This window comes from Loxodonta africana, chromosome 6, assembly GCF_030014295.1.
Source record: "Loxodonta africana isolate mLoxAfr1 chromosome 6, mLoxAfr1.hap2, whole genome shotgun sequence".
NCBI classification, from domain to species: domain Eukaryota; kingdom Metazoa; phylum Chordata; class Mammalia; order Proboscidea; family Elephantidae; genus Loxodonta; species Loxodonta africana.
In genome coordinates, this window is record NC_087347.1 from 35,788,036 (window position 1) to 35,814,710 (window position 26,675).

General features: G+C 37.5%; 1 protein-coding gene across 1 annotated transcript in view; it reads right to left on the bottom strand.

The window, feature by feature from the left end:
• The window catches only part of CPS1 (carbamoyl-phosphate synthase 1), a 133,481-nt gene that overhangs the window by 32,464 nt on the left and 74,342 nt on the right, over positions 1-26,675 (bottom strand). Inside the window, exons 22-25 of the mRNA XM_003406084.4 lie at positions 6,759-6,900; positions 5,173-5,238; positions 4,654-4,717; positions 2,739-2,920 (exon numbers count right to left, since the gene is read on the bottom strand). Coding sequence (XP_003406132.2) covers positions 2,739-2,920; positions 4,654-4,717; positions 5,173-5,238; positions 6,759-6,900 — 454 coding nt within the window. The remainder of the gene's footprint in view (positions 1-2,738; positions 2,921-4,653; positions 4,718-5,172; positions 5,239-6,758; positions 6,901-26,675) is intronic.

The following is a 26,675-nucleotide window of genomic DNA, read 5'->3' on the forward strand; positions in this document are numbered from 1 at the left end:
TGTCTGTAAACTTAGGATAATAATACCTGCCTACTTCACAAGGTTGGAGCCCTGGTGGTGCAGTGGTTAAGAGCTCAGGCTGCTAACCAAAAAGCTGACGTTCGAATCCACCAGCTGCTCCTTGGAAACCCTATGGGGCAGTTCTACTCTGTCCTAGAGGGTCGTTGAATTGGAACTGACTCAACAGCAATGGGTTTTTTTTTGTTGTTGTTTTTTTATTTTTTTGGTTTTTCACAAGGTCACTGTGTAGATTAAATACAATGAAAAGATTAAAGGTCCTACAGACTATACAAACTTCACATTATTATTGGGAAATATAATGTTTGACGCAATTCGTGTTTGCCAGAAAGATCCACTAGTGAATTTTAGTGTAATAACTAAAGTGACTGTTACACGCCAAACGTATTTTATCATTATTTGGAATCATTCTGAAACACTCTTTAAGGGACAGAAATCATACTACTGCCTAAACAATTGAATATTTACATGTATTGTAAACAGTGCTGAAAATAATTCACCATTCTGCATTTTTATAAGTACACTTATGCTACTTTTATCAGCATTTTAAAATATGTTCTATACACATTTTCTCCAAAACCTTTAAAAAGAATTATTCTCATTACTACAATAATCTTTTTATTTGCTTATTATTTTTAGTTTATTACCAGCATTGCTCATATTTTAGAGGCTTAAAAACAAATTCTATGGTTCAATGTATACAAAATTCTCTTATGTGAAATACTTCAAAGTAATTTTTAAAAACTAAGGGGGAAGTAGCAACTGATGAGAAAAAGTTGGAATCGATTGCATTAAACAGGAGTTTACAGGTGACTAAAAAGGACTTTAATTAATAAATACATCAATGCTTTTCAAAATAGCTTTATGAAACTGATTTCTATTTTTTTAAGACTACCAATTTTCAAAACAATAATAATATAATAAAAAAATATATAGCTGTTACTATTTACTGAGGACTTTACTGTATATTCTGGACTATCTGGTTTGCCCTTCACAGTATCCCTATGAGGTGGTCATTACTACCCCCATTTTACAGAGAAGGAAACTTAGGCTCAATGAAAATGAAGTGACTTTACCATATCACTTATCTAGCAAATGCAGGGCCAGTGTCTGAACTTAATTCTACAGATTTTAAAGCAGTTACACTTAACTAATTTTAATGTACAAGTATTCTAATCTTCAGCTAACTGTACATTATTCTGACTGGTTTCAAAGGCAGCTAGTGTTTGAGGATAAGAGAAGAGCTATTTTTAAAAAATTGGTTTTGATAACGTGGAATTCAATTATAGTTAAAGAACCTCATTAATGTCCATGGGCGAATTCATCTAAAAGCAGCCATAGAAGTTTTTAATCTTTCCTTAAACCATTTCACGGGAAAACAATTATGTGTAAAACACCTGTGCCGCTGTTGCTTATAATGCTAGTTAATATGTTTTAAACAATTTTTCGTGTTTCACATATTTGTTATAGATCTCAATTTTGTTGTTAGTGTCTTGAAGGTAAGGACCTGGTTTTATAACTCTTTAGCCTGCCCAGCCAGGCATTTACCAGATGCTGAGGAAATATTTATAGCATGTATTTGCTTTGATTTCCAACTATCTATCTGAAATGAATATTAAGGAGGGTGATTAGAAAAACCACACCAGAGAAAGAACTGAAAAAATGTATAAATTCTACCTGTGGATAAATTTCATTATACTGAAAGATTAGTAGGCCAGGCCTAAATAGACAACTGATTTATATGGCCATCCTAAATCTCTCTACTCTTTCTTAATAATAGTATAATCATCACATTGTTCTGACACTATATACTTTACAATGTAATTTCAACCACAAATCTCATTTTACCTTCACAGTACTTGTGTGTAGGGTGCTTTAACACTCATATGATTCATTAAATAAATAAAACACAGAGAGTCAATGAGTTGTTAAGTCAAAACTAGAATTTAAGTATTGTGGCTCCAAGTCCATATTTTTTTTTTTCCTCTAAATGACCATATTTTATATATAAGGATGATTCTTTATGGTAGAGAATTAATTGTAAGACATGAAAAGGCACCACTACTGGACATTACTCTGAAATTGTCCAGTAGTTAGTTTTGTTTGTAAGATAATTTAAATTGTTCCACAGATTTAGGGTAATCTGGGATGATATGAATCCACAGTGAAGATACACTCAACAATATCAGAGTGGGGGCAGAGCAGCAACTATAAGAGAAAGCTATAAAGGAACCAGAATCATGCAGAATGAACTCATTGATCTTAAAGTGAAGACTAATGGCTTCATCGGATGGAACAGAGAATTAACTGGTCCTTTTGAACAACTGACTTCTCTCCTCTGGGAACTGTTCATCATTAAACAGCAATATCATAGTAACTAGAAAGAGGCTGTTGATTGTATGTCTAAGTGAGCAATTAAATCATTCGGCAATAAATTTATAAAGGGCCATCTTATACTAGTTAATAAGTGCCTGGCACATGTTACCAAGTTTCCAAGCTGGAACACTTAGAAAGAAAAAGTGAGTTGCATATAAAAATTAATCACTCTGTGCCAGGGCCTCAAAAATAAAAGGCTGGGGAGATTTTTTAGTTTCACTACAAAATTAGACAATGGAAGACATTGGCAGCTCTTTCTCCTAAGGGGAATTACAATATAAATCTACATACACGAATACATATATATAAAGTGTGCACTGCATATATTCTTTTTTTTTTTTTACCTCCTGATGGTAGATGTCTAGGATTCTCTCTAAAGACAACTCTTCAAAGTACAGTTTGTCACATTCATCAAAGTCTGTGCTCACAGTCTCAGGATTGCAATTCACCACCACAGTCTTCTTGCCAAGTTGACGCAGTGTGCGAATACTGGAGACAGCACACCAATCAAATTCCACGCTGCTGCCTGCAGAGACAATGAGATTGGGAAAAGAGGTAGGAGAAACATAAAGTTACAACACAAAGAAAAGCAGAAATACATCACCTGTTAGTCCAGCCTGAGGAAGTTAATACTCCTTCAATTCAATTTTTAAAACACCAAAATATAAATTTCAGACCCATGATGAACACTATATGAAGAATAGGGAAAACAGGGACTAATTAAGCAACGATTACATGCTATGTTCTGCACTAGGGAATTCTCATTTTTGAAGCATTGTAAACCTCAAAGTTAATGGGAGGTCATTTTAATGATAAAAATAACTCTCATTTACTGAAAAGAAACTCAGAGTGAACCTCTCTATACAAGCAAAAATAGTTAAAGTCAGTGATCACAGTACTTGAGCTCTTGTTTCAGTCCTTCCACTTCCTCTGCTGTCTGAGGGCTAAACCAAATGATCGCTGAGGCACCTTGTAAAAACCTGATTGATTGGAAAGTCCTGACCTTCCCAAGCATATCCTTCTAAGCTTGGCAAAGGCACCCCATGCAGAGTCAGTGACCTTCTATGGAGTAATTTGAAGTACAATAATGACCTAAATATCTGAAAATATCACCTCTATAGGGATGCCATCATAACTGAAAATCTTGGGACTTATATTAATCCTGTGAATCAAGACATTTTCTCCTAAAAGTTCATGTCAAAATAACATGTTAATTTCTATTATCAAGTATGCATATGTTTGATAATCAGCTCCACTAGCCCTCCCTGGGCTCAAAAGTAATGCAGATTTGTGTCATAAATTAGGTAAAATTTGAGGAGTTAGGAAGAAAGGTCCAGAGAGAAGGGTAGATGCTGGTGACGGTGTTCAGGGCATTTAGCCATGAGGTAACTAAGGTGGTAGGTGGTAAAGGTATCAATGCTTTTGGCCCACTTCGAGGTTTGGCCAAAGATTGGTAAACTAGCACATCCTGAAGTACTTATTTAATTAAATAAATAAATAAATAAATAAACTTTGCTTCAAAGCAATCAAGATTAGCCAAAAAAAAAAAAAAAACCCAAACCCAGTGCTGTCGAGTTGATTCCGACTCTTAGCGATGCTACAGATTACATGCATTTAAATCATATAATATTTTAGCATTTCCATGTTAGAATACTTTATAGAAACTAAATATTAAATAGACTTGTGGACTAATATTGTCCATTTAAATACATACCTTATAACCGTATTAAATCTTAATTCATTATTAAGTATCAAATTTTTAAGCGTCCTTATAATTTCTTGTAAGTATGTTTTAATTAGGTTATATAAAGCTTCGCCTTGGCATTAATGAGATGAGCTCTTTGCATTTGATATAAGCAGAAGTCATTGTGTTAGGTCAGAGATTGTATCTCTAAATGTAATTTCTGGCTGATGTATAAAGTCCATCTGCAAATGTAGATCTTTGTGAAAAATATGTTAGAAGAAAAAAAGTTAAAGTCCAATTTATTTTACAACCTCAGCAAGAGGCTCAATTCAGTTCCTGAGGATGTAAATGATAAAGGGATGACATGATGAAATTAAAGGAGATAGAATTTGTAGTTGAAAGCCAAGTTAGAGTCCCACCTCCAAGTTTCGGCTTTCTCTCTCTGAACCTCAGTTTCCTAATTTGGAAAATATGTAACACAACACCCACTTTGCATAGTTCTTGGAATAATGGAATTAACACATGTGAAAAGTACTATATAAACTCTAAAGTACTCTGTAAATATATCATTTTACCAATGTGATATGGACCACAGCCCAGCACCATCATTCCATGGTCATCAAAATTGATATCATGCTCCTGAGGGAGAAAAACAGAAGAAGTGGAAATTATTGTGTTATTCTTTCTTCTATTTCTCCTGTCTTTGAATGTGTCTTTCTCATTCTTCTTCATGCTGGCATGCACCCTCTTTTAGACTCTGGGAACCCCTAAGTATAATGTGTTATACAAGCTCTGCTTATTTGGAAAAAACAGATCTAGTTCGCTATTCTTTTAATTAAATAGTCATGAGAGAATTGTACGTTCATGTAACCATTCTCCTTATCATTTTTTTACTTGTTTGATTTCACCTTAAGGCAATTCTTAAAGGAGTGAATATAAAAACACATCATCACATCTGACCTGCATGAGGCCATTTTTATTACCAAGATCACTAGATAAGCAAAAATATATATATATACACATATTTACACACCCCAGGCAGACCATGTACTAAATCTAGAGATTTCTGCATATGACAGTTTGACAGTTCCTACCTGACCATTGTAGGTAACATAGAGATAGTTTGTTACTGATGGGTATTCTGCAGCCAGGGTATCAATCTGCAAGAAAAAATAAACAAGTAAATACATAGGAATGTCCCTCCCTTTCTCACTGTAACATTGTTCAAGATTGATTGTGCATCTTTTGTGCTGCATTCATATTCCTTTAACACCTGTTACTGTCAAATATAAAGACAGGAAAAAGGTAGGTACAACCCACCTGCTTTCTAATTCTGAAAAAGGGAGGGGAAAAAAACAACAAATAGTGATATTGTCTAGTTACCGCCTGAGCAATAAATGGCCACGCAGAGTAGTGGGCATCAGTGCACTGCTACACTCTACCTTTCATGAACACTACAAGTGGTCATGTAGTCAACGGGTTACCTGGAGAGCTCACCCAGCCAGACGTCTAAACAAAGCAGCTGCATAAAAAATTGGAATAAAATAACCTATATAAGGGTGTCTATAAATGTGTAAGATTTAAGTTACCTACGGCAAATAAATGTGTAAGATTTAAGTTACCTATGGCACTGAACGGAAACTCTGGTGGCGTAGTGGTTAAGTGCTACGGCTGCTAGCCAGAAGGCTGACAGCTCTAATCCACCAGGCGCTCCTTGGAAACTCTATGGGGCAGTTCTACTCTGTCCCATAGGGTCGCTGAGTCAGAATCGCCTTGACGGCAAGGGGTTATGGCACTGAACAATGATATGACACAAATACCATAAAACATGGGCAGGGAGCTGGGGAGCAGTAACTCATTAAATATATTTGGGACAAGTAAATCAATTCAGCTCTCTAGGGCCAGGAGCTCAGCGTAGTGAGCAAGCATGTGAGGCTGACAGGGCAAGTTAGTGCAAGTCAGGTGAAAAGGAAGAAAGATAATAATTGCTGAGTAGAAAATATTCAGCATCCAGCCTGGGACCTAAAGGTATGCATGTACCCCCTAGGGACCCAGGAAAAAGTCAATGCTTTTAAAGGACAAAAGCCAGCTGGTGGTACTTTAAGCTAAGGCATCTCTTACACTAATGGACAAAAAGAAAAAAGAAAAAATTACAAAGGCACACCTATGAATGTGCATGTGTGATTGTAATAAATACTAGAGGAGCTCATTACTTCCAGCCCTATCACAATGAATACTAAATGAACCATAACGACGGGGCACTTAAAATAAAGTATTATCCTGTAAAAAGTTAGTGCCAAAGGAGATAACTAGTCTTTTCAAGAGGGTCAGCCACCATGCTGGGGTATTTCAAGTCCCTCTATTACACTAAAGATTTCTCTTACTACAGCTATATTTGGACACAGGTCAAAAAGCAGAGGAGAGGTCATTTTGATTTTTTACTTCCACTTAGGTCCAGAAAAGCAGGTACCCACTCTCATATCTACCTCCCAGGGAGCCTGTGTCCTCTTTCTTTAAAGCATAAATCAATCCCATGCCGAATAAAGTTGGTGAGATCATAGCATCAATTGGACAAGTAAAGCCACTTTCTAATTTCACTCATCTTTTTGTTGGCAATCGCTTCTTGAGTTGGTGGCTATATTTCACCTGAGGAACACTGGGAAGAAAGAACCTTCTTTACCTGTTTAACCCAAGGGTGGATGTTTTTCTTCAACCTCAGCTCCCTGGTCTGGGCCTCAGTCAGCCCAAGGCATTTTGAAATCTGTTTGTCTGAGAACCCAATCTCCTTTGCCTTTTTCAGAGTTTCTTCTGTGATGGACTCACTAGAATTTAATGGAAAAAAGAGTCTCAAGGTTAGATCAAACACAGAAAGAACGAAGGAACTGTTCCATTTCAGAAACACCAAAAGCCAAAAAAAAAAACCAAACCTGTTGCCATCGAGTTGATGCCGATTCATAGTGACCCTATAGAACAGAGTAGAACTGCCCCATAGAGTTTCCAAGGAGTGTCTAGTGGATTTGAACTACCGACCTTTTGGTTAGCAGCCGTAGTACTTAACCACTACACCACCAGGGTTTCCAAAAACACCAAAGGCTCCTTATGTCTCATCTTCAAACATGTTTAGGTTGCCTTACCTTAGACAAAATATACAAATAAGTACGCCACTAAGTCCTCCAGCCTTGATGAAGTCTTCTACCTTTCGTAACGCTGAGCTTCTCAAACCCGTAGTCTGCTACTTACACACCATATGCATCCTCTTCCCTTCTCATTTCCTGATAAATGGCTTCTACATTGACTGTTCCAATGAATTTGCCCTTTCAAAAATAATCAGGGACCTCCTTCTTGCTAAATCCAGAAGGTTTTTCTCCATATTTATCTTCCTCAATGTCTGAGAAATGCAACCTCATAACATATGTCAGCATATGAAGCCTTTCGATGTTTGTTCTTTATGTAGTATCTTCTGAATTCCAAGAAACTGTTTCTTTCCCTACTTTATTACACACTACAACCATTTATTGTTTGTTTGTTTGTTTGTTTGTTTGTTTTCCAGAGGTTCTACCCTCTGTTATCTGCCTTTGTCTTCCTACCATCTCAATCTCTCTTAATTCATTCACTCTCATGGGCTCAAGGTTCTTAATTAGTTGATGATTCCCAAATCTGTGGCCCCTTTCCAGTGTCTGACCTGTGCTCTAGGCCTCTAGGTCTATGAGCTTTGAGAATCATCTTCACCTTGGAGTCCCAGTGTTGCATCAGACTGGGTATCCCCTTCATAAAATGCCTCTCTTTCCTAAGACCATATATCTGTCGATGTCGAGAAGACAGTTTTATGGCTTTGTGACTATTTTCCACTCAAGTTAGATCTGCCTCCTCATTTTCCCTATGTTTATTTCCATAGTGCAGACGTTGTTCATGCTGTCCTTCTCATCTGTAATGCCTCTGCTATTCCTTTTACCTACCCAAGTTCTAACTCCCAGCCACTCCCAAAAGGTCAACTAAAGCCAACCCTCATCCATGCAGCTGTCTCGGTCAGCTCTCACCACACTAATCTTGTCATCCTCTTAGTTCCTCTTTTGCTTAGAGCTATGGTCAAATTGGAACCATATGGTAGAGCATGTCATTATCACTTGATATTTTTAATATTTCATAGATTTCATTCACCAATCAGACTTTTTCTCTGCTAGGCTTAAGTTCCATGAGGTCAAAGAAGGCACTTGGCTCACTGACCAGACTATTCCCAAAGCCTAGCACAGTGGCCATCCCATAGACAGCACTCAATAAATACTCATGAATAAGACTATAATTCTCTAGGTTCTTTTTTAATAGTTAGAATTTAAAATGCACAGAAAAATGACTTGTAAAGAGCTAAGGTACAGAAGAACAAAACGCTACTGTAAAAGCATGTCTAATCAAACGCCTGTTGGCCCGCTACTTCAAGTCATAGTCAGTGTGATAAAATTTAATTATAATATTTTGATAGTCAACACAATGAAGGTAAAATATAACAGTGTCTTGTCAGAAGATCTAATTCATACAAAGTAAAACATTTTCAGTGAAATCCTGATAGAATGGAATTGAATTAAATCTACTGAATTTTGCTCATTCTAATCTTCAATCTATAGGGTCACTGTGAGTTGAAATTCATTCAACAGCAATGGGTTTGGGTTTTTTTTTTTTTTTTTTTTTGGTAATCTTCAATCTTCTTTATTTAATTAATTCATATTCTGAGGTTGGAGAAAAGAGATTCGAGCTAAGGTAGACAATGGCCTCCTCCAGCTTTCTGATGTTACTGTTAGTTTGGATTTTGCAGCTACAGCTCTTCCTAGTCAACTCAATTTTCTATGGCACCTAAATACCCCTCTGTCTCCCAAATCAATGTGCTATTTCTCCCAATGAATTGAATTCCTTCTTTTTTATTCCCATTTTGAATTTTTAATCTTCTCAAGTATTCTGTAAGTTGTCCTTCAAAGCAACACATTTCCCTGTCAAACTCTTGAGTACAACCTGATTATCAAGTATTATTAATTACTTGCTACGTGTGCCAAGCACTGTGCCACATGCTGTAGAATTGCACTCATCAATATGACAGCCACAATTGAAATATTAATTCAAATTGTTAAAAAAAATTAATTACTTAGATCTCCAGTCATACTAACCACATTTCAAGTGTTTAATAGCCACACATGCAGTGCAGATCATAGAATATTTCCATCCCTGCAGAAATTCTAGGGGAGGGTGCTACTTGAACAGATACAAAACATATTTGAGTCAAGACATACTCATGGAATGATAGTGAGTGATTCAAAACAGTTTATGGAGGGATAAACTATGTGGTAGTAACGATGAGTACAAGGTGAGGTCAGAGAAGAGAGATAACAGTGTGAGTAGCCGTACTTAAGAAATACTATGGTAGCGAGGGACAAGAACAAAACCATAAAGAAAGTTCAGCTTTATATAGATGAAAGAGTTGAAGGATGTACTATAGTCAAGGGCAACTGCATTTGCAACAATTCGAGGGCAGCAATAGATGTTGCATGTATAGGAAGCATGCAGAGGATTTACAGTCGGAAAGAGTTAACAGGAAAATGGGCGGTGGGGGTGGAGCAGTATCTATTGAGATTCTATCACAAGTGCTTTAACTAGTGCAGTGCATTTGGCCCTGCGCTAAGTATTTTCTAAGTATGCTAATGATGGACAGACATTACGTCAACTTCCGGCATTCTCGGAGGTTACAGTATATGGGATGCAAACAAATATCCACCGACATGTCTGTTCTGTGAGAGCTGCCAAGAGATGCACACAAGGCTTCAGTTGGTGGCTTAGAGAAGAGGCTCCCAGCTCCCACTGGGATGTCTGGAAAGGCTTTACCCAAGAAGTGACTGCTGAGATCGTGAGGGACTTTGAAACACCCAAGTTTATGGTTATATTTAATTCTGCAAACAAAAGAAAAAAATTGGAAAAAAAATAGTGGAAGGATTTTTTGCTGTTGCTGTTTGTTTTGGAAATGTATGTTTCTACTTTCCTTGCCAAGAACATGCTTCTAAGCAATTGCCCATTTGTCTACATGCAAGTGTGTATTCAGCCTCAAGGTGGAAGGAAGTGCTTGACAAAGAAGCTACTTTTCTAAATTAGAACTTTGGATGATGCTCTTTTAAAATAAATATCTCAAATGGTGACTTTTGTAGAACATCTAAAATCATGTTAACATTTCAGTCTTGGAGAAGGGCGACATATTTTCCCTGTGATCTGTGATTTTATTAAAAACGTTGGTATGAAGCTTAAGTGGAGAAATACTGTACACATAATATTCTTGCCTACGGAAAAATGCTACTTGCTTGAACAGTTTCTTATCGTCATGAGGTAGCAGTAAAAGAAAATAGAAGCAAAGAATAAATCTTCAATAAGACATTTCTTAATGCAAAAACTACCTGAGGCAAAACCCACACTACGTCATTGCATGGACAACCACATTAACTTAACATAACTCAGACCCTAACCCTGAACAACAGCTGCCCAGGCACACTTGAGAAATATCCCTCAAAAAGAACTATCACATCGGTAACTATGAATATGGAATAAAACCAAAAATCCAAACCTGATGCCATTGAGTCAAGTCTGACTCATGGCAACCCACGTGTTTTTGAGTAGATCTGAGTTCCATAGCACTTCCAGTGGTTATGATCTTTCTGAAGTAGATTGCCGGGACTTTCTTGAGAGGCAACACTGGGTAGATCTGAACCACCAACCATTAGATTAATACCAACAAAAACTAAACTAGTCGTTGTGTAGTCTATTCTGACTCATGGTGACTCTACATGTGCAGCGTAGAAGTGAACTCTATTAGGGTTTTCATGGCTGTGACTTTTTGGAAGCAGATTGCCAGGCCTCTCTTCTGAGGTGCCTCTGGGTGGATTTAAACCATCTATCTTTGGGTTAGTATCTTTGGGTTAGTAGCCAAGCTGTCAACCATTTGTGCCAACCAAGGACTCCATGAATATGAACTAAAAAGAAACAAACAAACAAACTCGCTGTCGCAGAGTTGATTCCAACTCATAAAGACTCTATAGGACAGAGTAGAACTGCCCCATAGCGTTTCCAAGGAGTGCCTGGTGGATTCAAACTGCCAACCCTTTGGTTAGCAGCCATAGCATCTAACCACTACACCACCAGGGTTTCCTTGAATATGGGCTAGGGCACCATAAACGCAAGTTTATTTAAGTCCAAAACTAAGTGAAAGCCATATATTTATCTTTAGCTACTTGGGATAAATTTTTTAATTTGTTTTTTTGGCCTTGAATGATTTGTTTTTATTTCTTCTCATATGGAATACCAGTCAACATTTCAAAGATTCCTATGTTGCTTTAAATGAAAATTAAAATGAATGGTTTAAACTAACAAACAAAAAAGAAACTACTTAGATTCCTCACATTTCTATTAGGGATGCAACAAGTTTGCATTTGTCTTGTCCACATTCAGTACTGCAGTCTTTGGCTGGAAAATGCAAAATTTCTTACTGTTTTCCACCAAAAGAGTCCCAATAGAGTATATTTAGACACCTCTAACAAATACACGAAGTCTCCCTCTTCTTCCCCCAGATAAAACTGAACTCTTACAAACAAAAGATAAGTAAAATAAATAAGAAAAAAAAAAAAAAGCTGATTGATATAATTGGCCTTGTACATAAAAACCCACTGCCCACAGCCCTCAAGTTGATTTCGACTCATAGAGACCCCGTAGGGTTTCCAGTGCCGTAAATCTCTATGGGGAAACCCTGGGTGGCATAGTGGATAAGTGCTATAACTGCTAATCAAGAGGTCGCCAGTTTGGATCCGCCAGGCGCTCCTTGGAAACTCTATGGGGCAGTTCTACTCTGTCCTATAGGGTCGCTATGAGTTGGAATCGACTTGATGGCTGTGGGGTATTTCCGGGTTAAATCTCTACGGAAGCAGGCTGCCACATCTTTCTCCCATGGAGCCGCTGGTGATTTTGAACTACCAAACTTTCAGTTAGCAGTCGATCGCTTTAACCACTGCACTACAAGGGCTCCTATGCATAAAAAAGTGAAGTGAGTTAACTTTGCTCTAAGTTCTGATGGAAAAAAAAATTGCTATCCATCATTAAGACGAATTCAACTGTTACTGCTCCCTTATAGCCTTCCCCCACCCCAGAGAGATTTTAGTGTTTAAGGGATGTCTGAGAAGAGCAATTAAAAAAAAAAAAAATGGAATCATTAATGAGAGAATTTCAGAGCGAGGGCAAAAGCTGTATTTCTACATAGTCTCCACCTCAAACCATACAAGGCAAGAGTTCTGAAACAGATGCTTCAAGCTAGATCTGCAGAGTAAAGGCTTAAAGCTCCCTAGCTCATTCTAGAACATCTTGCTGGTGAGCCAGGAGTCGCTTTAATGTTTGCTCACTATTCAAATAATTAGATCAGTAGCATGTTAAGATATATGAAATGCCTTGAAAAATAAGTTCATAATAAACTAGAAGAGCATACGAACACACCCATGTTCACTCACCTTAGCTTGAATGCAAACATTGGGCAGATGTCTTTATATGAGTCCCTTGGTGGTACAAACAGCTAACGCACTTGGCTGCTAACTGAAAGATTGGCAGTTCAAATCCACCCTGAGGCTCCTCAGAAGAAAGGCTTGGTGATCTACTTCTCAAAATATCAGCCATTGAAAGCTCTATGGAGCACAGTTCTACTCTGACACACACGCGGTAGCCATGAGTCCGAGTTGACTGGATGACAGCTAGATTTTTTTGTTGTTTATTTGTTTTTGGTGTTTATATAAAGTTGAAAGTGACATCTCTACTATTTCTTTCATGGCCTCTTTGATTATTAAATCCCATTCTTTAGACATGTCCATGAAATAGTGCAAAGCACTTTATAATCTCCCTTACTGGAAAAACAGATGCTGATGCTGACCCACCATGGCAATTAGCAAAGACAGACAAGTTAGATCCCTTCCTATATTCAGTTTTGCCTAATTCTCCAGGGTACCCTACTCCAAGACAGGGAGCAGACTACCTCTCTGTGTATTTCCCTCGCTAGCTCTCTCCCTGCTTCCGCATAACACAGGGCTGACTGGCATGCCATTACACATAGAGGAAAAAATCTACTTTATTCCCAACTTGTTCTAATACAAGATTTTATTTTATTTTTCCCATTACAATAAAATAAAAGAGGAGACAGTTTGAATACACGATTCATTAGTTTTGGGCCGGTGATTCAGACAAGGTTAAATCTCGTCAGAGTCAAATGTAAGATGGATAATCTTCGGTGAGCATAAATGAGTTCGTTTAACAACGCGGAGGTTCAGATACATCCTCCTGACCTTTACCTGCTCGTATTGGGCCGCCCTCCTTTTTGTCTGCTAAAAAAGAGTTTCTATCACGGTGAGTTTTTCAAAAACCAAGGTAGGTAAAAGCTCATTTTAACAACAGACTGTAATATTTCTACTTTTCTAAAGGAAAATGAAAGCCTTAATTTGGAACAGATTGAAAACAGAATAATTACTAAAAGAAACATAAATGCTGAATTTGTGATTCAGAAATGCTTTTTGAAGTCTCAATAGGGAATCCTCTGTTTACATTATACCGTAAATCAAGGGAACATTAACCCAAGCTATAAATGAGATCAGCTGACTGCAGCATATTGCCCTAAAGCACACAGTTTTGAAATATGTATTGTAAGACATTCTTCTGTAATTTAATGTACTTATTTTTTTTTATGTGTACTTGTATGTCTATCTGTACTTGTTTGAACATGTACACATTAAATACATACTTTATGGCTATACCCTCTAAGCTATGCTATATATACCACTTTTTTTCCCCCTATTTTTTTTTTTTATCAGCCTTCCTTGCTCTCAGAGTTCAAGGGCAAACTGCAGAGGTTACGCTTCATCATTCCATAACACAATCTAAACAAGAAAACAAAGAAACACCAAAAGACTGTGAGGCTGGCCTTTTCATAATTTTTAGCTTCTTTTTTCTCTACTTAGCAGTACAAAATGACAGCTTGAAGCCTGAGAGGGGGAAAAACATCTTAACACCAGACAGTCAGACTTTTACACACTCTACCATAATCTTTTAATGGTTAGCATTGCTCAGCTTCTATGGAGGGAAGTCTCTTGTGTGTTTTCTGGTTTATAAACAATGCAAGCCTTTCTCGCCTGTCTCCTTGACTTCCAATGTAGATTTTGTTGTTGTTGTTTAAAATTCTACCCTGTCATCTCTGCAACTTCCTCCACTCACACTTAGTCTTCAGTAATAAAGGATAAAAGGAAATGGAATAAATTTCCTTTAATGAGGAAATTTTCACCTGGCACAGAGGAGCTAGGGAAATCTAGGAACGACTGCAGCATCGCAATTACCAGGGGAGCCAGCTCACTGCTCACAGTCCTTTCTTCTACTTGTCTGACTTTTATCTGATCCACCAACTCGCCAATAATACTAAACAAATTTCCCTCCAGATTGCAGAAGCTCTCATATGAAAATGAGCACTCCATTTTGCCTGCAATTATGGGATGGGCTTTCAATTTTATTATTATCCTCTTTTTAAAAAAATTCCCCAAAAGTCAAAGGCTGAGAAAATACTAGGCCTGATGTTCAGTAATGACACCTGCTTTTATAAGAGGTCTGAGTACGAAGCATTTCTTTGCCTCGCAACCCTCCCTAGACTCCCCTGAGTTTCTCACCAACCAAATTTCTCAATTACCTGAGGTTTCTCAAAGAACACATATAAATGCACATGAATGCCCATTATGGCAAGAATTCTCATCTACTTGATACTGATGGCTATGTGTTGGAAGGACAAATTGAGTAGCTCACTCTTCAAGCTACCTGGAACAAAAGACGAGCAATTAAAACAATTCATCAGCTTAGGTAGGCAAGTATCACTGGACAAAATCTAGAATCAGCCTCCAACTATCCTGGAAAAACAACTCATCAGTCAGGTGATACTTGTCCAAGTATCACTGGACAAAATCTAGAATCAGCCTCCAACTATCCTGGAAAAACAACTCATCAGTCAGGTGAAATGAAGTGCTTCATAAATGAAAATACCAGAGGAAAAGGAACAATGGGAGAAGCAGGACCAGGAGAAGAAGACAAGGAGGAGGAGGAGGAGGAGAAGGGGCAAGAGGAGGAATTAAGCAGAAAGAAACTGGCCAGTCACTATATTTGCCTCCAGAAAACAGCTGCTCTCAAACTCTTCCCTTTCTTCTGTGGCATTCTTGCATCCACGCCTTGAATGCTGAGGGTAACCATACTTTTTACTCCCTACAAATCAAAACTGATCTTCTGGAAAGAATGTGCTCCCAAGTATTTATACTGTGGTCAAGAGGTATGGCCACTGTCTTACTGTCATGTGGCTAGACATAACATATTTCACCTCCAGGGACAGGCCCAGCTGCTTCACACCCCTGTAAAGGCATCCCAGGTATGAATTCCCAAAACCCAGTGCCGTCAAGTCAATTCCAACTCATAGCATAATTCATAGGTATGAATTAGCAGGTGAAAAAATTCTGGGGTTAGCAACTTATTACCTCCGCCTGTAATTACAGCACCGACACCCCATTTTTTTCAGATGTAATCTCAATTCTACACTCAGGACTTAAGTTTTACTCACAGCTGCAATGGCAAGGAAGATAAGACATTTACCTTTCAAAAACAAATATATATACACATGTATAAAAAAAAAAAATTTTTTTTTTATATAAAGAGTTTTTAAAATAAATAATGCAAAATTTTAAAAGAAAGTCTTTATCCTATGTCTCTGTATCCTTGAAAATCCTGTTTATCTCTTTAAAGATGACTTTCCAGGGCTTTCTTCCCATCAGACCTTGGTGTTTTCCCCACAACGGTTCTGGGAAGGGCACGTTCCTTACAACCCTTCCTCTCTTAGTGGGGTCAACAACTCAGGCAGGAAAGCCACGCAGCTCACAACTTTACAACTAAGGGGGAACTAATCTCCCACTGTCTGATTTAAAAGTCATATCTCTAAAAAGAAGCTTTTGAAAAGGGTTAGTGACTAGAATCAAAGGCAGAAGCCAGGGGCTAGATTCCCTGCTTTCCTCTGACTGGCGTGACATAAAGTACTCCACACACTCAGTGTGACTGTTTCACCATCCATAAAAGTAATGATATTTCCCACCTATATTTATAGTAGAGTTGCACCATAAGCTCACCAGAAAATATAGACACCTGTATTATAAATACTTCAAGTATATACATATATATATTTTTTTTATTTTTATACTTTGTATATTTATAGTTTATATATTTACATATATATATATTTTTTCCCCCATGTGTCTGTCAGTTTGTTGTACGGTGGGGGCTTGCGTGTTGCTGTGATGCTGGAAGCTATGCCACCGGTATTCAGTTACCGGCAGGACCACTCGTGGAGGACAGGTTTCAGCTGAGCTTCCAGACTAAGACAGACTAGGAAGAAGGACCCGGCAGTCTACTTCTGAAAAGCGTTAGCCAGTGAAAACCTTATGAATAGCAGCAGAACATTGACTGATATAGTGCTGAAAGATGAGCCCCCCAGGTTGAAGGCACACAAAAGATGACTGAGGAAGAGCTGCCTCCTCAAAGTAGAGTTGACCTTAATGATGTGGATGGAGTAAAGCTTTCAGGACCTTCATTCACTGATGTGGCATGACTCAAAATGAGAAGAAACAGCTGCAAATATCCATTAATAATCAGAACCTGGAATGTATGAAGTATGAATCTAGGAAAACTGAAAATCATCAAAAATGAAATAGAATGTATAAACATTGACATCCTAGGCATTAGTGAGCTGAAATGGACTGGTATTGGCCATTTTGATTTGGACAATCATATAGTCTACTACGCTGGGAATAACAACTTGAAGAGGAATGGTGTTGCATTCATCATCAAAAAGAATGTTTCAAGGTTTTTCCTGAAGTACAACGTTGTCAATCATAGGATAATATCCATACGATTACAAGGAAGACCAGTCAATATGACTATTCAAATTTATGCAACAACCACTAGGACCAAAGATGAAGAAATAGAAGATTTTTATCAGCTCCTGCAGTCTGAAATTGATCGAACATGCAATCAAGATGCATTGATAATTACTGGCGATTGGAATGTGAAAGTTAGAAACGAAGAAGGATCAGTAGTTGGGAAATATGGCCTTGGTGATACAAACAATGCCAGAGATCAAATGATAGAATTTTGCAAGACCAATGGCTTCTTCATTCCAAATACCTTCTTTCACCAACATAAACGGCAATTATACACATGGACCTCGCCAGATGGAGCACGCAGAAATCAAATTGACTACATCTATGGAAAGAGATGATGGAAAAGTTTGATATCATCAGTCAGAACAAGGCCAGGGGCCGACTGTGGAACAGACCATCAATTGCTCGTATGCAAGTTCAAGCAGAAACTAAAGAAAATCAGAACAAGTCCACGAGAGCCAAAATATGACCTTGAGTACATCCCACCTGAATTCAGAGACCATCTGAAGAACAGATTTGATGCATTGAACACTAGTGACTGAAGACCAGATGAGTTGTGGAATGACATCAAGGACATCATCCATGAAGAAAGCAAGAGGTCATTGAAAAGACAGGAAAGAAGAAAAGACCAAGATGGATGTCAGAGGAGACTCTGAAACTTGCTCTCGAACATCAAGCAGCTAAAGCAAAAGGAAGAATTGATGAAGTAAAAGAACTCAACAGAAGATTTCAAAGAGGGGCTCGAGAAGACAAAGTATTATAATGACATGTGCACAGAGCTAGAAATGGAAAACCAAAAGGGAAGAACACGCTCAGCATTTCTCAAGCTGAAAAAAGCTGAAGAAAAAATTCAAGCCTTGAGTTGTAATAGTGAAGGATTCTATGGGGAAAATATTAAATGACATAGGAAGCATCAAAAGAAGATGGAAGGAATACACAGAGTCATTATACCAAAAAGAATTAGTCGATGTTCAACCATTTCAAGAAGTGGCATATGATCAGGAACCGATGGTACTGAAGGAAGAAGTCCAAGCTGCCCTGAAGGCACTGGCAAAAAAACAAGGCTCCAGGAATTAATGGAATATCAATTGAGATATTTCAACAAACAGATGCAGTGCTGGAGGTGCTCACTCATCTATGCCAAGAAATATGGAAGACAGCTTCCTGGCCAACTGACTGGAAGATGTCCATATTTATCCCTATTTCCAAGAAAGGTGATCCATCTGAATGTGGAAATTATAGAACAATTTTATCATTAATATCACACACAAGCAAAATTTTGCTGAAGATCATTCAAAAACAGCTGCAGCAGTATATTGACAGGGAACTGCCAGAAATTCAGGCTGGGTTCAGAAGAGGACGTGGAACCAAGGATATCATTGCTGATGTCAGATGGATCCTGGCTGAAAGCAGAGAATACCAGAAGGATGTTTACCTGTGTTTTATTGACTATGCAAAAGCATTCGACTGTGTGGATCATAACAAATTATGGATAACATTGTTAAGAATGGGGATTCCGGAACACTTAATTGTGCTCATGAGAAACCTTTACATAGATCAAGAGGCAGTTGTTTGGACAGAACAAGGGGATACTGTTTGGTTTAAAGTCAGGAAAGGTGTGTGTCAGGGTTGTATTCTTTCACCATACCTATTCAATCTGTATGCTGAGCAAATAATCCAAGAAGCTGGACTATATGAAGAAGAACAGGGCATCAGGATTGGAGGAAGACTCATTAACAACCTGTGTTATGCAGATGACACTAACTTGCTTGCTGAAAGTGAAGAGGACTTGCACTTACTAATGAAGATCAAAGACCACAGCCTTCAGTATGGATTACACTTCAACATAAAGAAAACAAAAATCCTCACAACTGGGCCAATAAGCAACACCATGATAAAGAGAGAAAAGACTGAAGTTTTCAAGGATTTCATCTGGACCCACAACCAACAGCCATGGAAGCAGCAGTCAAGAAATCAAAAGATGCATTGTATTGGGTAAATCTGCTGCAAAGGACCTCTTCAAAGTGTTGAAGAGCAAAGATGTCACCTTGAAGACTAAGGTGCGCCTGACCCAAGTCATGGTATTTTCAATCACATCATATGCATGTGAAAGCTGGACAATGAATAAGGAAGACCAAAGAAGAACTGATGCCTTTGAATTGTGGTGTTGGTGAAGAATATTGAATATACCATGGACTGCCAAAAGAATGAACAAATCTGTCTTAGAAGAAGTACAACCAGAGTGCTCCTTAGAAGCAAGGATGGTGAGACTGCTTCTTACATACTTTGGACTTGTTGTCAGGAGGGATCAGTCCCTGGAGAAGGACATCATGCTTGGCATAGTGCAGGGTGGGCGGAAAAGAGGAAGACCGTCTGCAAGGTGGATTAACACAGTGGCTACAACAATGAGCTCAAGCACAACAATGATTGTGAGGATGGCTCAGGACCAGGCAGTGTTTCGTTCTGTTGTGCATAAGGTCGCTATTAGTTGGAACCGACTCAGCAGCACCTAACAACAACAATATATATATTTTTACCTCAACCTTCTCGGCTGGGTTAATTAAATTACATCCTTCACTACAGTTGTAAATATGGATGAATATTTCTCATGAAAACTTTTCAGAAAATTCACAGTTTTCAAAACCTAGAAAATTTTTTTTCCTAAGGTATATAAATTCTGCCTTGTTTTCAAGAGGCTATAGCGACATTATGATGTCCACGTAAGTATTACAATGCCATAGCATATGAAGTCTGTATTTGAGGGTACAAAACAATTAGAAAAAACTCCTTTTTATTATAAAATAGTTTATTCAGAGCCTTCCTAACAATTAGTAGAAATACAGCCACTTACTAAAAAAAAAAATAAAACCTACTACAGATGCTGATATACAATGTGTCCCAACACACAGTAGATTTATATCTTGGACTATATATTTTTTTCAATTAACAGTGCTGTGGATCCCTTTGACCAATCAAGAAACAATGCGTTTCTTACCAGGAACTACTCTTTATTTATTTCATTATTAAATTTTCATTCAAATTTTGTTGAGCGTTGACGCTATCCAAGGCACTGTATTCTGATTCCCAAGAAAATATATGGTAAATAAAGAATTGGAAGCTAATCATATTTGTTTCAGAATTGATTGCATTCCTTAGGATGGTGAACTCTATTCTGTACACACAAATCAACAAAAGCTCTTACTAAGAGAGTCCTATATTAAAAGTATATTAAGACACCATGGTATTTGCCCTAATGGAATTTATAATTTCATTGGGGGATGATACTATCATACGTGTAATAATTACAGAACAATGAAGTGAAACTCTATGGGTGCAACTATTGCACACAATGAGCAAACAGGTAACTTATCTCCACCTTAATTTATGTTCTTCAACTCATAGCGACCCTATAGGACAGAGTAGAACTGCCCCTTACGGTTTCCAAGGAGCAGCTCTGGATTGGAACTGCCAACCTTTTGGTTAGCAAACAAGCTCTTAACCACTGCATCACCAGGGTCCAATTTATGTTCTTAGACTAGCTCATAGTAAGATTGTTATTTTATTAAATAAAGCATAAATATGACAAACTAAGAGCAAACACAATTTGTCACTTCCTAAGAATTCATATACTTACCTACTTCTTCTTTCTCACTGTGCATTGGGTCCTTATAGTTTAGCTTCCACTCCTGCTACCCTATCATTAAAGTTGGTGGATTTGCCCAGTTCTCTATCTCTCTGCACCCCTTAAGCCATGAAAAACTGCTAAAAGTGTCCTCCTGTTTTATTCTGTTTTAAATTCTCCCTTCCTTTAGCTCCAGTAACACTGGAATATATTGAGGGAAGAGAATACTGTCCTTGGACTCAGAAAGTCTTGAACTCAAGTCCTGGCTCCAACATAAGCTAGCTGTTAAACCCTGGAGCATTTACTTAAACATTCTGAGTCATGGTTTCTTCTTGGAAGTATAGGTCAGGTGTGCCTACCTCCTGGAAAGTATTATATTGTGACTTACATTTGCTAACTTGTGCAAAGGTCTTAGGGCTTTTGCTTTTAACATCTTTTGAACTTTCATGGCCTTGCGTATCTGCCTCTCATAGAGCCCTTAAGCATCCTTTCTTGTGTGTATGTATGTATATATTTCATCTCCGAAAATAGATTACAAACTCACTGAAGGCAGTTTAATGACTGATAATTATTCATCTGCAAATAGCATTGAAGCTAGCATAATGCCTTGAACATAGTAGGTATGCAATAAATACTTAATGACTGAATAGATAAGCAAATACCATCTGGTCTAATGACAGTCCTAACACAGAGAAAAGCCATCAAGTAAACAACATAACTCATCATGCTGAGAACAGAACAATTGACTTAGGGATAATCTATTAATTCTTTACTATTAATAGAGGCATACACAGAAATTCTGTGCATGTGTTATTTTAAATCTATTTAAGATTTTTAGAATTTTCGAATATATTAGAATTAATATACAGAAAATACATAACACAATTTTTACTTTATGAGTGGTCTGAAAATCACTTCTGAAAACCTTTTAAGTAAAATATGCATCTTGTCCACGCCAGAGTCATAAGTACTACCTCACACTTTCAAAGATGCACAATTATTTTCAAAACAATAAAAATACCATTTTGTTAGTTAAAAAAAGCTGGTGGTGTCATGTCAAATCGATGACATCAGCTAAAAATCTCTACCTTATCACATGGAAGCTAAAGGCAAATTAAAAATGAAATGTATTTTCTGCATTAATTCACAGAGGCAAAGAAGTTCTCACAGTAATATTCCCCTTTTACAGAGAAAAAATAGAGCCTTTTCATGTAAGCCTCAATGTTTAGTATTTATGAAAAGATTTATTAGATGAACAGTTTAGGGTATGAAGACTAAAACCATTGAATGGCAATATGCAGTAACTTATAAAATTATTTTTCACTTGACACATAATATATACCCATTTAGCTGCATGGCCGTTTAGTTAAGAAAAAAAAATTTTTTTTTTAACTGGGATGAAGCTGAGTCTCAGAAGCTCAGTGGGAGTTAGTAGTGATGGCAGAGAACATAAGACCATTTCCTGCCAATCAAATCAGTGGGTTCCTCTAAAGTGTCCAACAAACTCCAGTCTCATTCTGTACCAAAATAATTAATGTTATCACAAATATACAGCATTGTAAAGTATCATAAATAACATATGGTTATATGTTATAATCATACATTTCTTTCTCTAAATTACTTCTATATTTAATATTTTAAGGCTGAAGTTATTTTTTTCCTACCAGAAAATATAAATTATCATCAAAAGATAAAGTCCTGACCTTTCTCTTCCTTATATCTAGCTTCTAACAACCTTTAGGTAATAGTCTTCTCCAGAAAACTTCAATCAAATATAAGCACAAAATGTTCTTTTCTAGTTTTTTCATGCCTTGTGAGCAAGTTAAATAAAAAATCAGTGGAAGCTAACACATGTAGGAGAGGACATTTGAATGTTCCAGCTAAGGTGACACCTGCATTATTACGTCTGCCCAGAAGTTTGTGGCTGCAGGGAAATGACCAACTTCACTGAGCTCAATTTAGCACTTGAATGCCCAGGCGGAACTCACCAGGCTTGCCCTAGATTGTTTTCCTAAGCAATAGGCACACCTATGATTTTTAGCACTCACCAATGGGTATAGTTTATTACATTGAACATAGCGATGTTCAGATGGAAACTGGGTCTCCGTGAGAAGAGCATTTTTTTTTTTCACTACATTGACCGTAGCAGCAAGTGGCATTGAAAGGGGAAGAGAATATTGATATTACCAGAATTGGGATGGCAAAAAGTACATGAAGCCCATAGAATACTGGGGGAAAAAAAATTACTGGAAAATTTATGTATAAATCCATAGTAAATTAAGATTATGTCAATAATTAATAGAGAAATGGATCCAGTTCTCAGCTTCCTATATTTATGTACTATAAACTATCACAATGATCATATCTTCTGCTTTTGGACATCTACAATCAATGAAACCAATTTTTTTTAATAGTATTTCTGCAATGGTGCTAATGTAAACAGCAGCATTCTGCATAAAGACTAGAAAGCAAAATGGACCATTCAAGGAAAATTGCCCAAATTGGATGAAATGCAAAAGAACAAGCGATCGTAAGTGGTGGAAACCCTTCTATTCGGTACTTCAGCATGATATATATAACGTATCCAAAGGCTGACTGTCTTCTTTAAGCTTCTCACTTGCAGGGAGGATTCTACACATAATTCAGCTTCGTTTTAGCCATTGAAAGAACAGATTTTTATAATTTAGGCAAGTTTAATAAAATTTTGGAGCTGAATAGGTCTGTCAGAAACAGCTAAAGAACCCAAAAACCAAAATAAGTAAATAAAATATTTGAAAAGAGGAAAAGCAGATGCTCAAAGACAGTAATTAGTACTCCCACATTTCCTCTTGCTTGTAGGTTTTTTTTTTTTTTTTCCCTGATGTATCATGGTTGTCTTTCAACCTAAAATTCCTAATTAAAATTGATATTATAAATAAAAATGGATGTGGTATAATATTCTGAAATAGTTCCTGATCACAAACAAGCCTTATCACAGCCAGCTTCCTTCTGTACTTATAACAAAAGGGGTTCAACTGAGGATCCTTGTACCAGTGCCTGTCTATTAATCCCTAACAAGTTGAAATCTTCAGTCTAAGGGATAGGCCTATCACCTCCTCATTAAACCAAAAGCGAAACACCAAATCTGTTCCCGTCAAGTCAATACCGACTCACAGTGAACCTAGAAGACAGAGTAGAACGAACCGACCTATTGGATTTCCAAGGAGCACCTGGAGGATTTGAACTGCTGACCTTTTGGTTGGCAGCCATAGCTTTTAACCACTATACCACTAGGGTTTCTACCCCCTCACTGGCTACTGCAATTGACTCAAGGGCACCTAGTAACAACTATAATGAAAATATCTATTATATGTAATTTTATTTCTTCCAGATGTTATCTCATTCACCTTTCCACATCTTTAAACATAGACATTTGAGGTGCTCTGCACTATTGAATTCAATCAAAATTCAAATCTCCGTGTTAAAAGATAGCATTCTATACTTGTATCAGGTGGACACTTGAGACTGTGATGGCATCTCCTGTCTGGAGGGGAGATAGGAGGGTAGAGAGGGTTAGAAACTGGCAAAACCGTCACAAAAGGAGAGACTGGAAGGAGGGAGCGGGCTGACTCATTAGGGGGAGAGTAAGTGGGAGTATGGAGTAAGGTGTATATAAGCTTATATGTGACAGACTGACTTGACTGGTAAACTTTCACTTAAAGCACAAGAAAATTATTTAAAAAAAAAAAAAAGAGCATTCTAAATCTATTCTTTTGTTACTTTAGGGGAATTAGCTATATTAGGAATACCTAATTGATGAAGATATTTGACATGTTTCTCTATTTGATTTATGGTTCTTGTACTTCTATACTCCAGGTCAGATTTCTTTGCATGACCAAAACTGAATGTTTCCATGTACCAATGGAGGGAAGGACTAGGAGTGAGAATTTTGTAATTTTCAATAAATAAAAAAAAAAGTATGACTTCCTTTTAGTGACCATTCAGGAAAATGCTACATGGGAGGAGTATACCATATTAAAAAGTCAGTGCTGGTAGGATGAGTGAGTATGGGAAAAACCCACATACTAACTAACATCTGGATACCTCAGTAGTGAAGGTCAATGGATAGAGTTTATACAAATTTTTCAGTTCCACTAAAAATTCTGACTTAACTTTTCTCAAACTCCTCGCAGAGTGATCTGAAGTTAATAAATCTTTTGTGACTTTCATACACCTAATTTTCAAAGCATATGCAAAATAGGCATCGGAAATCCTACAGGACCTAACTCCATCACATTGAGTAAAGAGAAGCTTTTCAAAACCAAAAGAAATATGTTATCACTCTAGATCAGTAAATGCCTCTACACCAGCTTATAAATTTGGGGAACTGCCATTAAGGCTAACTTACCTAGCATGCCCTTGAGCAGCAATAAACAATTAAAGAGAAAAAGGAGAAAGTCAGTGAACTCAACAGGAAAGAGAGATTTTTTGCTGAAGCTGTCTGAATAATGGTTATCACTTCGGTTGGTAAAACTGGATGTTGTTCTGGAAGTATCGTGAGGGTTGCCATTACTCCACCCATGTACTGGAGACTGCACACTGAGTTCTGATGGGCGCAAGCACTCAGAGCAAGGATGCTGGGTCGATTACTATTCTAAGACCTGTCTACCTTGCCTCATCACCCTGCAGAAGCCTGGGATTTCATCCATCATCCTGAGCATGATACATGGTTATCTCCACCCTTGAAGGAAAGTGTTTCTTATTATAATTTCCACTTTCTCACAGGCATGGAAAACTCATCAGTTATTTCGTAATGCCTTGTTATAATCTCCGCCCCCCATCCCACTCTGTAGATACTTGGGCATGTATTAAATATATGAGTATATTCCATTTGAGAGTCAAATTTTGGACTTTTTTTCGGATGACTACGTATATGTAAATACAAGTCACAAACTGGCCATCGATTTGAATACTTTCATTTTTTGCTACCAAGTGTATTTATTGGATTTTAGAAGAATTTTAGCATGATTAACAACTGTAGGAGTGGGAATTTTTATTCATTATCATAATGGTGTACTATTGATCTTTTGATAAGAATAGCATTTGCATCATTAGCTATCATTGCTTCCTTTAAAAAAAAAGGTCTTCTATTAAAATAAGTGACAATGTGTCATACAGAAAATTAAGAAATGATGCACTGCAAAATATATAAGCAAATGCAAATTGTGACTCTGAAAATGAGTCTCTCTATATATACATCTAAAATCATGAAATGCCCTTTATTAAAACAGGTGATTATTTTTACTTTCAGGGCAAAAGTGAGCAGAACTTCTTGAGCACCTACCATGTGCCAGGTCTCCTTTACACCTGTATCATTTAAGTTTCATAATAAAGCCATGAAGCAGACATTATCAGGAAGAATGTGAGGCTAGAAAAGTGAGGGAGGGAGTGTGCTCGTGACTCCATGGCAGGTAAGACTGGCATGGCAGTCATACTTAGCTTCATTGACTGCTTCTTCCAATGTACAAGGAGGAAATCAGATGAAACTTACCCCATGTCCTAATATTCCATATCTTATTCTCTCTTTAAGTTTCTCCTCTTCTTCCAAGTGAGGTACCCATTGCCTTTTTCCCCACAAGACTACATGGAAGTGTAAAGGGACTGGGGCACTTTGGGCTAGAAATATCCTGAGGCAGGAAAGCTTGGGGATCACCTCAAATCACAACAAACCTCAAAAGTCAGCCTTCCCAACACTGCAGTAGTTGAAATCTTGAAACAAAGTGAACCACAAATAAATACAAATGAAAAAGAAAAACTTATTTTCTTAACTTTCTCCAAACCTGCAATACATTATTCAGCTATATGCCAGCCCTGGTGGTACAGGGGTTAAGTTGGGGTGCCCTGGGGACCCCTGAACTTATGACTGGAATCCTAAAAGGGTAGAAGGAACCCCCAAAGTTGTACCCAACAGGACACAAAGGAAGGGACC